This window comes from Physcomitrium patens, chromosome 6, assembly GCF_059467195.1.
Source record: "Physcomitrium patens ecotype Gransden chromosome 6, ASM5946719v1, whole genome shotgun sequence".
NCBI classification, from domain to species: Eukaryota; Viridiplantae; Streptophyta; class Bryopsida; order Funariales; family Funariaceae; genus Physcomitrium; species Physcomitrium patens.
Genome location: NC_143415.1, coordinates 6921620 through 6935149, shown reverse-complemented (window position 1 = coordinate 6935149; position 13530 = coordinate 6921620). Strand labels below are relative to the sequence as shown.

The following is a 13530-nucleotide window of genomic DNA, read 5'->3' as shown; positions in this document are numbered from 1 at the left end:
TGACTTGATAGAAACCCGTGAAATTTTCTCAGGCTCCAAGGCCTCAACACTTAGATAGGGTGTAAAACAACATACTGTCCAACAAGGCTGAACCTGGACAACAGTTCTGGCTCCAACCTTTGCTTTAGCAGCCTGGCCATAGGAATTCCGATGCAGAATTGTCCAGCGGTGCAACTCTTGGAGACAGTTGGCAGCCTGCACATGGGTGGAGGTGGGGGGTACCACAGAGCCAAAGTCTTGAGCCATCATAATATTAGGGTTCAATCTAACTTGTGTATCATGGAGTACAATTTGAATGGAACAGTGAAACCATTGCTATACAATTCTCCTTGGAGTACTAGTACCCAAAATCTTGGTTTCTGGTGAGATCAAATTGGTCAAAATGGGAAAGAAAAAAGTAAAAAGTAAAAGAAAGAACATACATGTAGTTGATGGGTCTCAAGTTGAATTCTCTTGGTGGGCTCAAATCAAGCTGTCTGATACATCTCCCCACCCCACCTTCCATTATTGCTGCTATTGGTTTTTTGTAGTATACTACCAATTCTCCTGACTAGGGTTTATTTCATTTTCATTTTTTTTTTATTTTTTTCCCTCACAGTAATGCCTTAGTTGCTAACTCTTTGTTTGTCAGCTCCAGTGCATAGAGTTCTGGTGACTTACTTCACTCCTTGAATGCCCAGGAATGGGAGTGTGTGTGTGTGAGTGTGTATAGTAGAAAACTGCAATCCCACTTAGGGTCCTTGGTAATCACCTGGCTTTGGAATGTGTGGATGGCTCCTCCCACAGGTACATGTTCCACATGTTTGTTGCCTTTCAGGCAGAGTCAATGTAAAACCAATACAGGCAGTCCTATCTACATTTTCCCATTGCATACACCCTGTAGACCTGCTGCATCTGTAGTAGCCCAACTTGGAACAGTATGTCTGGGTGTTAGTCTACATCCCTTCTCTCAGTGAGGCCATTGAAAGCAACTGTCTATCATGGTTTGAAGGACAGGCACACCATAGACATTCCAGGACCACCCAGGGACTTTAATCTCCCAGCCTGGAGTCAAATGGCTTCCTCCCTGCCAGTTTTAATATAGGGCTATGAAAATAGTTTTTCTGCAATGCACAATCGAGACAAAAAGAAAAAAAACAGAAAAAAGAAAAAAAGAAGAAGCACATGAATATATGGCTCTGTCAGCTGCATTGATTGGCTGCATGAGCGACCCCAAAGGACGACACAGAATGTGCTCTTAGGCTTTGAGAAGTTAAAATGAGCGCAAATCATTACCAGCCTTACACAGATTCCAAACCACAGAGGACCGGATTTAATTGTCCCTACTGTACAAGGGATTATTTTGGACGACAAAGTTCACTTAAGGGGAGCTACGGAAAAACTTGAGACTGCCACGGATGGTATAATTGTTTAACAGGAAGGAGTTGGGTCTTGCGGTGGCATTATTCGTGCGACAGTGGGCACCAGTGTGTCTGCATGACGAGGCTCGTCCCGAGTGTTTTGTTTTTTTGTTTTTTTTACTATGAGAGTATGGTCACATATTATTTTTTTAATAATTTTGTAAGTTGTTTCATTGCCAGGAATGAACCAGTCTCAGTCTCCAACAGTGGAAGCGGCCCAACACTGGTTGTTCTTTGTCTAGACAACGAATATATTGTCTTGTTCTCATCTGTTACGCTGGCTAGCTCCGGCTGTGGATTCCTCCTGGATCATGCTCCGGTCTGCCGTTTGATTTGACATTGTTATATTGTACTTGAGTTCCTCAACTGCGCCCCCGTTGGTTAGGCTTTGAAGCATAATTTAGAGGGGCTCGGCACGCTCCGATTGCGGCTAACCCTAATTACAGATGGTGCATCAGCGCCAGTTACCGCAACCACCATAATGTACTCGAAAGTATGAGAAAGGAAGAATTGTGACAGGGTACCTGAAAAGTCTCAGAAAGGGAACATATGTTGATAATTACTGTTCTAAGCATTTACACATGATCCCTGGAGAATAATTTTGTACACCGCACCGAAGGACGGCGTTCAGAGAGGAGACCGAACCAAACCAGCAGGGTTGTATTTGAGTGTAGGACCAGGTGATTATCGAAGTGGAAGTCGAAAGAGGACGACCCAGATTTTTACATGCGAAGGTAGGTTGCAAGAATGGCCCGAAACGAAAGATGAACACAGTACCGAGCCAGGGGGTGTTGTCTCTCAAGTGTCCGAAGTCGGAAACATCACGCTATGTATAGACGAAGACCTGCATGCTGTAGAGCGGCACTTGATCCAAAATGAGGAGAAAGAGTAAGCGCGGAGCAGGACATTCAAGGCTGACAGTGTATAATGCATACCAGTGACGGCGAAAAGGGGCATATGGACGACAACCGAGCTTCATGGTAGGGCCACCGCGTCGTGACCGTCAGCCATCGCGGTCGGGTTTTGGTAGCAAGCGTTGCTGGGTCCAGGAAGACGAGATCAGACGCACAAAGGGACGGGCTAGGGCTGATCAAGGTGATGTGTCATGGGCCAGCTTTGGTGATTCCGGTCGCAAAGAAGAAGGCGATGCGACCAAGATTTCTACATTTCTTGCTCTGGTCTTCCTCACCACCGAGTGCTCACCCACCTGTTGTCCATTGACCTCTCCTCGAAGTAACCTTGCAGTGGATAGACGCCTGAAACCATGGCTCCAAGCTTGTGTGCTGTTTCATGTTCTGTTTTCTGTTCCATCTCTGGGGTCCTTTGGAGCACCCTAACTACTCTCTTACACGCATATGATCTTGTGTGCCGGATACTTTTGGAGTTGGTTTTGCTTGTAACGTCCTTCCGTGTCTAAAGTTGTTAATTTCAGTGCCTCGCACTGTCTTTCGTGCTTCTAGTTGTTCATCGAGTTGAACCGGTTTTCCTTCCGAGCACGTCAATGTGTCCGCAGACCACACTCTCCTCTCGGGAGGCCTGTAGAGAATGCCTGCGACATGGATCGGGAGTCAACATCCTGGGTGCGTCCTTCGATGTGGTTAAGCCCTCTTTGATTATCTTTTCTCTGTCCATCTTCATACAAGGTTGGTGTCGGCGCTCGCAGAGCTGAGGCTGTTGCTCGCAAAATTGATATAAGAGCGCCGAGAATCGGCTTCTAGATTATCTTTCCCAAGTTTTTTTTAAACGATCCAAGTTTTCTTAAATGTAGATGATGGAAGCTTTGGCTGTGATTTGGATACCGTATTCATTACGATAGAACTTCCTGATTTGCTGAAATCAAAGCCTTGGTTGGACTTCTTTAACTATAGATCATCCACTGTTGTAATTTTAGGCGATCCAGCTAATAACTATAAAGCTTAAACAAGAGAAGCCGCTCCTACGACTGAGTCATACTCCAAAGAAGTGATCAGTGGAAGCTATCCTGACTACGATGGAGTTCCGATTTCTTAAATATTGGACTAGAAGATGTGAATTATACTCCGTAGATCTCCCAAGCCCTTAAGAAGGAACCAAACCGATGCTGCTTAAAAGACTACAGTATTGGTGGACCAACCGTTTCATGAGACTTATCCCCGCAAGGCCCAACTGGTGCCATCGCGAGTTGTAGCCTGAACTAGTTGCTAGACTCTAGATGAACTCAAGCTTTCAGCCTCCTGCAGGGATACAATCACATTTTCTTTCATTTAGATCTTTCCGCATACGTGCTCAATCTCTTCGTTCTTGCATCATCTTTCAACTCAGCAAGAGGAAGATCAACTTTTAGATCCAACCATGGCATCGTCACTTTCCGTAACGATCTTCAAGCTCGCTGATATCTGAATGCCTGTATTGTAATTCGGACGAGTCTCCTAGCTAGAATCTGTTCTATTGACTTAACTCATACATGTATTTGCTTATAATTCTGTTTGTCGTTCCAGATCATATGTCAGTCATGCTCACCTCCAAGATTCGTGGGCGTTTAATCGTCTCCCGTACAAACCCGTAATTTGCGTATTTCGTAATTGGAGAGGTTGCTAGACGTCTTGATATATGCATTAATGACATTGTCGTCAATGCTCTAAGTTATTGTACAGAATCCATTATCTGCAAAGAGAGTGCATTGACGTTAGTAAGGTTTGACAGTTGCATACAACTAATTTTTCCTGAAAAGTAAATCAGGCCTCCTTCAAGACTGTTTTGTGTAGACGATTAAGGGGATACCCCGTCGGTGCATGACTGATATCGGCAAATGTCGTGGATTGACATGAATTTATTCACGTACTGACAGGATCCGCAGGTTGACTGATGAGAATGTTTGATTGTCTGCAGTCGAATCTACCAGAGTGTGAAAGAGAGTTACAAGTGCGAATACGGAGTCATGCAAGCGACCTCGAGAGGAATCCCACAAGCCTACCTGAGACGCCAACGTCACCGGCGATTCTCCTTCAAGAAAACAACGTGCGTCCACATATCAACCCCCAGTACTCTCAATTGATTCACTGACAGGATTTGATATACAATACGTCTTTGGACCTCCCGGTATTCAGAAAATTAGCGAACATGTATTAGCAGGTAATAACTTACATGCGAAAACCTCATAAAATCAAATCGACGTAGTTTCGTTGAGGACGACCAGCAACATTATTCAGTGGCAGCGCCGTTGGAGTTTTCCTCCATCCTTACATTACACAAAATTCTCCGAGAAGTCGGTTGACGCCCAAAACCTCGATGAAATCATGGGGGCGTCCAATTCAGATGGCCTTCGTATTTGGACGAATGTGTCAAATATGTTGACCTCCGCGTATGTTCAGGATCGTCGAGCAACAAATGCTATGAGCTTACATTGTATGCAAGGTGATTTTGTGGATTGTCCGTTCAGGTTTCCGGCCAGCTACTGAGTTCCAAGCGAGTTCGACTTATACAAAATATGCACCGATATAACAGCCCAAATAATATGACTTATGATGATTCACGTTACTTCAATGGGAACCAGGAATCGACATTTGACGTGGAAAATGAAGCTCCTGAAACAGCGGGGCGAAATATGATGCTTAACTTTGGTGGAGCAATGGACAGATTAGATCCATCAGCAAGCTTCCCTGGGTTAGGGGAGCTACCGTCAAACGGTATGGAACCTGCCGTGGAGCAAAACCTGACAGGCACCTTCACTGGAGACTTGAACTCTACTGCGTACGAAGTTGGGGATGATCATAGTCATTTGCTTCAGGAAATGCTCCAACAACATCCACAATCCCAACAAGCTCAATCAACTGACGCTCATTCTCAGGTGAATTGCATTCCAGCTGATTACTGCGCAAGATTTTGGAAACATTTACTTCCAAAACATTAGTTAGAATTAGAATAAGTTGCACTTTTCATGTTCAACAGATCTCTATTTAGTTTCATTAAATAAGCAAACATGGGACTTTCATGTTCAATTTATGTCAGGCTCCAGCAACGGCAAGTCACGGGTCGTGGGAAGACAGCCTACATGTTTTGCAAGAAATGGTCCACCTTCAGCAGCAGCAGCAGCAGCAGGTGCACCAGATCTATAACCAGACCCAAACCGAGCATGCGTTCAATCAAGGTTACAATGCCGATCGCTTCCGAAGCGCAGCTTTCGGCGGCAGTGCGAAGTTCCCAGGCGAATCTGATCTGCTCAACCTCTTTCAGTTTCCCAGAAGCACTACAACATCTGCCATACCGAGTTTCGGCTACACAGCAGGCATTAGAGGAAAAGGTCCCTTGTACTCGACTTCCACGATTTCAGGTCCAGTCAATACTGGAAGTATTTATGAAAACAGAGGCATCGGTTATGATCCTCTTCTTGCACATCACTTACAAAACTCCTCGGAAAGCTTTTTCCACAACTTATCACGGGGGAATACTCCGGAGACTTCGAGACATGGTGGACCGAATATTCTTGTAGATCTGGATCAGGAGAGAGAAGACTTGAGCGGGAAAAATGTAGCATCAGCATATGGATCTAAGAGAGATCATGGTGCTGCATCGGGAAAAGGAGAACCAAGAGGAGTGAACCATTTTGCAACTGAGCGACAGAGGCGAGAGTACCTGAACGAGAAGTATCAAACCCTACGCTCTTTGGTACCTAACCCAACAAAGGTAGATGTTTACATACCCTACTGTACTGCAGAATATCAAACATCATGGAGAGGATGTATGAGTAAATGTGAATTATTAATCTTACAGTATTTAGACGTGATTGCTGTGATTGCTGTGATTGCAGGCAGACAGAGCTTCGATAGTTGCAGACGCAATTGAGTACGTAAAAGAACTGAAAAGAACAGTGCAAGAATTGCAGCTACTAGTGCAAGAGAAGAGGCGAGCAGCGGGGGACTCAAGCGGCGGCAAGCGTCGACGGTCGATGGACGATGCGGACAACTATGCAGGAAGCTGCACCACTGAAAATGCTTCCAACGGACATCTCGTGATGCAGAAAGGCAACGACACTTTCTCTACGGATGGGTCTCAATTGAGATCCTCTTGGCTACAAAGAACATCACAAAATGGGACGCACGTGGATGTGCGAATTGTGCACGACGAGGTGACAATAAAGGTCAACCAGAGAAGAGGGAAAAATTGTCTAGTGTTTGATGTCATCGCCGTGCTACAAGAGTTGCAGTTGGACCTTCTTCAAGCCAGTGGGGCTACAATCGGCGAACACGATGTTTTCCTCTTCAATACCAAGGTCTGAGTTATCAGACTATTTGTACCAATTAGTTACGCATGCATGTTTACGTTTACTTGTTTGTAATTTTTAATTAGATTTAGTAATCGGATTTGTAAGGATTAGGGTCCACCTAATAGATACTCACAGAAAAAATGGTTCTCATTCCGGTGATGATATGCGCAGATTCTGGAGGGCTCGTCCACATTTGCAGGATACATTGCAGTGAAGCTGCTGGATGCTCTTGATCGCCACCTGGTGATCAATCCATAGAAACCACCTGCTCCATTATGTGAGACTTTACAGGTGCTAACGAGTTCCACTGGTACAACGTTACACATTCACTTCGTACGGTTATGAAAAGTGACGGAGAGCCTAAAGAAAGTGCATCCTCACAAAACATATATCTGTGCTCGAAATTATAGAGCCGAGTAACTTGTTTTTTTGATGCAATTTCTTGGAGTTGTACATTTAGTCGAATTGAGCGGATACCATAGAAGTAAGCTAAGGTTTCTAAATCACATACACTGTACAGTTTTAAAGTCCGGGTACCGCCCGTAGAGAAATGACAAATCTGAAGTCTGGTTAGGAATGCTCCTTCCAGTTCTTCAGCTTAGTTGTGACTGGCAGGATATACCTAGCATGCTCTGCTAATTAAGATTTCCGTTAGCTTTTGCAGGACATTACAATAGATGATTCTAACCGTTAATACGATAAAGTGCTATCACAGCACTTCCTCGATTCTTCAGCTTCGCATGTGAACATTGTAGAGCACCTCTTCAAGGCTCATTTGTCAAGCAATAATAAAATTTCTTGAAAATGTATTTCAATACGAATCTCAACTTGAATATTACACGTTATGCACTTGAGTTATTGAAGACAGTTCGAAACCGTGTCTGACATTGCTTGCATCGAACCGCAGAACAAACAGCTCTCCCTCTCTCTCTCCCTCCCTCCACCACATGGATTTGCTACGTATTTTCATCCTTAGCTCCCTCATTTTCTCAACTCACTACATGAACCCCTACTACAGACCCGAGCGCTTCAAAAACAAAATCTTAAGCAAACTCACAAAAAAAAAAAAAAAAAAAAAAAAAACATTAGATTAGAAAAGAAACACTAAACGAGGCACGAGAATTAAATGCAGATTGATGTCAACTCTGAAGATCAACATCGACAAGTAAATCTGGAACGACGCAAATTTACCCTGAGAATCAAGGCCTTCCAATCAAGGAGCATAACTTCTATTATGGACGAATGACACCACCGAATTTCGTTGATGTCTCGTCTTCCATCACATCATCATTGTTGACTTGGGGAGACTAGAATTCGAACAGCACTCGGCGTCGTTTTGGAAGCGCAATTTGAATCCTAATAGGAAATTGGAAAACTTTTCAATTAGAAGACAGTTTAATTTTTTTTTGAGCACCTGAAGAGCGGTATCCTGAACCTTGCTCTAAGGTTCGAGGTTCTAAAAAGTGGTTGAAGTTGAAGAATTGAGCTTCGCGTCGTTCTTTGAGACTCGGGCTTTTTCTATTGGCCTTCGTGGAGCCTCAAACTTTGATGAAGAACAGAGGCCTTTTTGGGAAGTAAACAGGGAAGTTGTCAAATACGAAGAGTTGCTTTTGTAGATTAGATATTAGCAAAACAATTGTATGACTTTCTTCTTGCAACTTAGGGAAACGGTGAACGTTAGCTTAGGAATACGGCTGAATTGAGGGCCATGGCGATGACGGATGGAAAACGGGTGGTGGCCTCTTCAGATATTCGATTTACTCTTTCTTCTGGATTGGTAGACACCACAGTCCAACAAGTCAGAAGCTAGTAGGAGACGATGGTGAATAATTGGCGTCGCTATTGCATTTGCGAATCTGTTTACATGCTTTAATGCGATACTGCCTGCAGTAACATAGAAGCAATGAATTTCGTCTTTCTTGTATAGATTGTATACTAGAGCTTTTGACCTTTTTGATCGCGACGCTATCCCAATCGATTAACAAATTGAACAAAGGAGGAGACCAGTGGAACTGTAAGAGATTGAAAGTCTAGAGTCATAAAAATAAAGAAATAAATAAATAAACGTGGAATATGTATTAGTTTCGTTCACCCAGGTCGTAATCGAGAATCCGGAAAGGGAGATGAAACGGATTACGAACTGCGTGGCCGATAGACTGTGCTAATAGACGGTGATGAATTTGAATTAGCGTTATCGCTGCTTTCTGTTGAAGACTCTTGTGGAATAGCTTTAGCACGTGAGAAAATGCACGTGAGAAAGAGATTGACAGTTGAGAAGGACATAATCACAAGTTCTGAACCGGCCAGGTTGACTCAGACTTAACGATGTGAAGTTTCGCTACTCCATTTTTGAAAACGGCAAATATATCAGACGTACGCGGAGGCAACGAAATTTCTTATCACGTCAATTTTCTTCAGATTACTTCGTCATTAACTGCATCGCAAACTCGTCGGAGTCGTGAGTCTATGGTAACAAGCCTGCCATCGAGACTGCAACTTCGTCTCCTATTCTGCCATCGGATTCGGTAACAAACTTTTCCCATATTTGTGTGGAAGCCTAGGTTCGGATTGTAGTTGCTTCCAAGTCCGCTAGCTTGGCGTGGTCGTGCCTTCAAGCACAACTTGGCGTACAATTTTATGACACAAATATTTTAAGGGAACGAAACACATCTGCTTACTAGTTAAGGCATTAGATACAAACGAATTTTCATGTGTATCGTAGGGGTAAGGTGTGATTCGGACCTTGCATACTCGAAGTGGCGGTTGTACTAATGGGATTCAAATCTTTCAGAAGCAGAGTACCAAACTTGAATCATTTACAACCAAAGAAACATCACAAGAGAGGAATGCGTACAAATGAGTCCCTCATCAAGTACCATCTATGGATTCGGCCCTCGAGCCTACCATCCTCAGAGAAAACAAAGAATAGGCTAGGGTGTCGCTGAGCATCTAGCTTTTACCGTCAGAAAGGTTCAATTTAGCAGCTTCCATGTGGAGAAATATGTGCGACTCAAGTTAAGCATACTGTCATGCATTCGCTTCGACATAGACAACAAGGAACACTAATATATTGAGTAAATCATTCTTCCTTCATTCAGAAGCTGACCCGAAAATTCGGTCATCAGTGACACCAAGAGTTCTCATAGTGTCTTGAAGGCATTTTCACAGGTGCTTCCAATGGAGATAAGGTTCGTCGGCTAAGTATCATATGTCATATTCGAACAATTCGAGAACCTGAGCATGAAAGCGAAGAGATCAGAAAGTGACTTAGCAGATGCGCTTGTTGCTTGAAGGCGAAAGTCTCTGCGAAACGGAGTCAGTTTACTCTTTGGTGAAGTCCTCATCTCGGAAGGTCGTTGTGTTCTTTACCCTCATCTTACCTGGTAAGCATTATTCCAATCCCGATTGAGTGAGATGTGTCAGATTGTTTTGAATTAACTGAAGAAATGTCAAGGTCCAAAATCTAAGAATAAAGAAATATTTCATCGTACAGGATTCATGAATCTTTACTGGTTTCAAGGCAGTTCTTCGTTTGATTTTTCTTAGCACTTGGAAATGCTTTGCATTGACAGCTGAAGCTAGCCAGAAACACCACATACTGTAACTCCAACTCCTTGTCAACATGTTGATTAGTGGATACAATTTTTGATTGGATAGTAGGTGTTGTGAAGGGAATTTTTAGATTCAGGAGACAAGGCAAAAGCATAATACTTTTGAAACTTGTAATTGGTTGATATGACTTTACACTAAAGAAAAAATGAAAGAAAATGCAATTTATTTTTTACATGGCATAAATAATGCGGTTCTTTAGAATTTGTGCTCAATTTATTCTCAAGAACTAATTTTCACTAAATTGTAAAAAATTGTGCTAAAAAATACTAAAAAATACTAAAAATATTTATTAAATAATTCTTTAAATTTATCTATATATTTTAATCTATTTTTCTATTTATATTTTATATTTTATATTTAGAATTATAATTTTAAAAAATCAATTCATGTTACAATTATTTCTTATTTTATATTATTTTCAAAAGCCAAGGATTTGACAACAACAACAAACAAAACAAGCAAACAAACAAAATCAAAATAAAATAAATTCAAATTGAAAGATCATCATATGACTTCTAAACCATATTTTTTTGCTAACAACTTACTATTTTTAAAAAATTCAATGTATATAAGTATTCTTGTAGCTCAAAGATTACATAAAGAAGTAACTAAATAATCTTCAAAAATATTGCATTACGTACATTTAGAGTTATACTGCAAAGTTAATTGAAGGCTCTTATTGCCAAAAGAAAATAAGAGAGTAATAAATTTAACTTATTCTTTGTACAATGAAAAACATAATTACAAGACGTTTAAGTCTTTTTCAATGGTAAAATTTGAAATATCTTTTCAATACATTGTTTTTTATATTCAATTTATAAAAAATCAATTATTATTCTTATACAATAGAAGTAGGTTTTTTATAATTTAAAAATAAATAAATAAATAAATAAATAAATTATAACCATTGTTGCAATTTAAAAAAATTACAAACACAAAAGATAAAGATTCATTGTTTTCTCACCTTGTAGCTCTTAAAGAGATTAGAGGGTTTACATTAGGTAAATTTGTTAAGTAAGGCAATATTAAATTACTCATTTACAAAAAAGTTATGCACAATAAAATTATTGTACTAAGATTTGATCAAAACACATACATGGTTTTGTAATTATAATTGATACTAAAGCCACTATACTCTCCAAAGACCTTAATTATTCAACAAATAAGACATATATTATATTAACATCCTTTCTTAAAACCCCTCTCTAAAAACTCCTCTCTAATGATAGTGTAAACAATGGCCAATCTAATCTAAAGTTTCTTACAAGAGTCAAAACACTATTCAAAAATAGTAATACTCAATCACCAACTTAAAAATTTTGAACTTATTTTACATCATTGATATATTACCTCAAATGACTTTTGTGGTACTAGTTCCTTAATACACTTTCCTTGGTACACTTTAACTTCCAACACAAACAAACAATAAAAAGCTAGAATGCCTACCTTCTGGCCAGACTTGTAACTAGAAATGACACACTTCCTTAAATAGCAACAATGCACAATCAACCTTAATATGAGAATAACAATAAAATCACAATACTTTTGTACCATACGATATTTGAATACTTGTGTATGGCGTGCATGTCAGAAATTTACTCCTTGGACTGCTGTTGTGAAATCACTAAAATTCATTGGTTAGCGGTTCTTGTATAAAATCTAATAACACAAAGAAACCGAGGCAACACTTAATCACTAACAAATCTTATTTGAAGGTTGTTAGTGTTGTTTGAACTCAATCAATACCTAAGGACAACTGCCTTAGCCGTTGCCACTCTCAAAACCTCTACCTCGAGCTGCAGTTAGCGCCACTGTACTGCATAAAAGTTCTACTCAAGAATAGCATGAAGGAAAGAGAATCAAAACAACCATGATTCTGGCAGGTTCGAAAGAAATTGCTACCAAGAAGGAAGACGAAAAACTTAGATAACAACAAAGTCATGTAACTATCTTAATCATTACATGAGAGAACTCAGCCACAATGGCTTAGCAACAAGACGCTATCATACGATTTATTAAATCATCTAGAAATAGAAATAGAACAAGCATACCCTTCAGAAAAGCAAAACAGCTTCAAGTGAGAAGCTGGTAATGTAAGAAGCGAATCAGATGACGGGAAAACACGTGATCAAGAGTAGTATATCTCTGCACCGGTAGACCAGCTGGATGTGTAGCTTGAAGGAATTTCTTCCTCTTTCAAATCCTTGTCACCCTCTGTAGGATTTTTTTCACAGTAGCGACGTGCAGGGCACCTGGTAAAAGTCAGCAAAGTTCTGTAATGCAATTAAATCATCGGTTCGTTTACGCTAACCCTTGGGTGTAAAGAATGCACTCTCAGATAAAAGCCAAAGGATCTGCCTAAGGAGGAATTTTTCTTGTAGCGCAATAAGACCGATGGTGCTACAAGTCCGGGCTATCGATAGCATGCAGTGCACATTCACTACTGATATTCAAAGCAAATTTCAGTTAAGTCGTCGTCACTGGCATGGCATCAGTAGAAGGCAAGTCCAACGGCCTCGAAAGGTGCTCATATGTTTCGTTGTTTCACTGTAACTACTCAATAACCGATTCGTAAGACATTATAAAATTTTCACAACTCAAAAACAATGCAGAAATACAAATAACTCAATCGTGACAATCTATCCAATTCAGCTGCAGAAAAAAATTCCCATAACTCACTGTGTAAGCGATAATCCAACTGAATAATATACACCTAATGGGACCAAATCAGGTACCTGCTCTTGGCTTTTGTCATCAACGATGACAAACGTAGTTCGATGTTAACATCGCCCTCCATTCTCTACCATCATTCGAATTCGAGAATCCACCTTCATCCTCATCGTGCCACATTGTTGTTACTTCTAGCAAGAGCCGAATACTAATCTCTTCTTGCAATAAGGATACACGCTAACAATTACTTGCAGAAACCAATGGCACAGAGAAGCCAGACTCCACAGCCAGAAAATGAGGGGACAAATCTGGGCCTTACAACCATCCCAAAGCATTGATTCTCTGATTGAGACTAAATTTTAAAATGGTAATGGATGAATGATTGAACGATGGTTAAGAATAATGGATGACAACAAACTTGGCTGTGTTGGTTGCAAGCAATGAAGCAGACCTAATATTTTTCTTCATTCTTAGATCCGAAAGCTTCACAGGTATTTGTTGATGTGTCAGGTTTTAAAAAAAATTCAGAGGTTAAATGAAAATTTCAGTTACTAAAATTATATTCACAATATTGGAAAGAAACAAAGTAGAAACACAAAGAAAGTC

General features: G+C 40.7%; 1 protein-coding gene and 2 long non-coding RNA genes across 4 annotated transcripts; 1 reads left to right on the top strand and 2 right to left on the bottom strand.

Annotated features, from left to right (window-relative positions):
- The first annotated feature begins 2240 nt into the window (after nt 1-2240).
- LOC112283295 (transcription factor EAT1) lies at nt 2241-7463 on the top strand. 2 transcript variants are annotated; one of them, XM_024521827.3, is made up of 6 exons: nt 2241-2578; nt 4269-4397; nt 4819-5226; nt 5388-6062; nt 6187-6648; nt 6814-7463. In XM_024521827.3, the coding sequence occupies exons 1-6, from the start codon at nt 2378-2380 to the stop codon at nt 6898-6900; spliced, it is 1962 nt and encodes a 653-aa protein (XP_024377595.1). In that variant the 5' UTR covers nt 2241-2377; the 3' UTR covers nt 6901-7463. The 2 variants fall into 2 exon arrangements, with proteins under 2 accessions (XP_024377595.1, XP_024377597.1); XM_024521829.3 differs by lacking the exon at nt 2241-2578 and adding an exon at nt 2593-2980.
- LOC149989130 (uncharacterized) lies at nt 3087-4825 on the bottom strand. The gene is made up of 3 exons (XR_016503259.1): nt 4524-4825; nt 3900-4043; nt 3087-3613 (listed from the first exon to the last, which is right to left on the bottom strand). It is a non-coding gene; the product is annotated as an uncharacterized LOC149989130 (long non-coding RNA).
- A 4675-nt stretch (nt 7464-12138) lies between the features above and the next one.
- LOC149989129 (uncharacterized) lies at nt 12139-13182 on the bottom strand. The gene is made up of 2 exons (XR_016503258.1): nt 12990-13182; nt 12139-12506 (listed from the first exon to the last, which is right to left on the bottom strand). It is a non-coding gene; the product is annotated as an uncharacterized LOC149989129 (long non-coding RNA).
- Between the last annotated feature and the right edge of the window lie 348 nt (nt 13183-13530).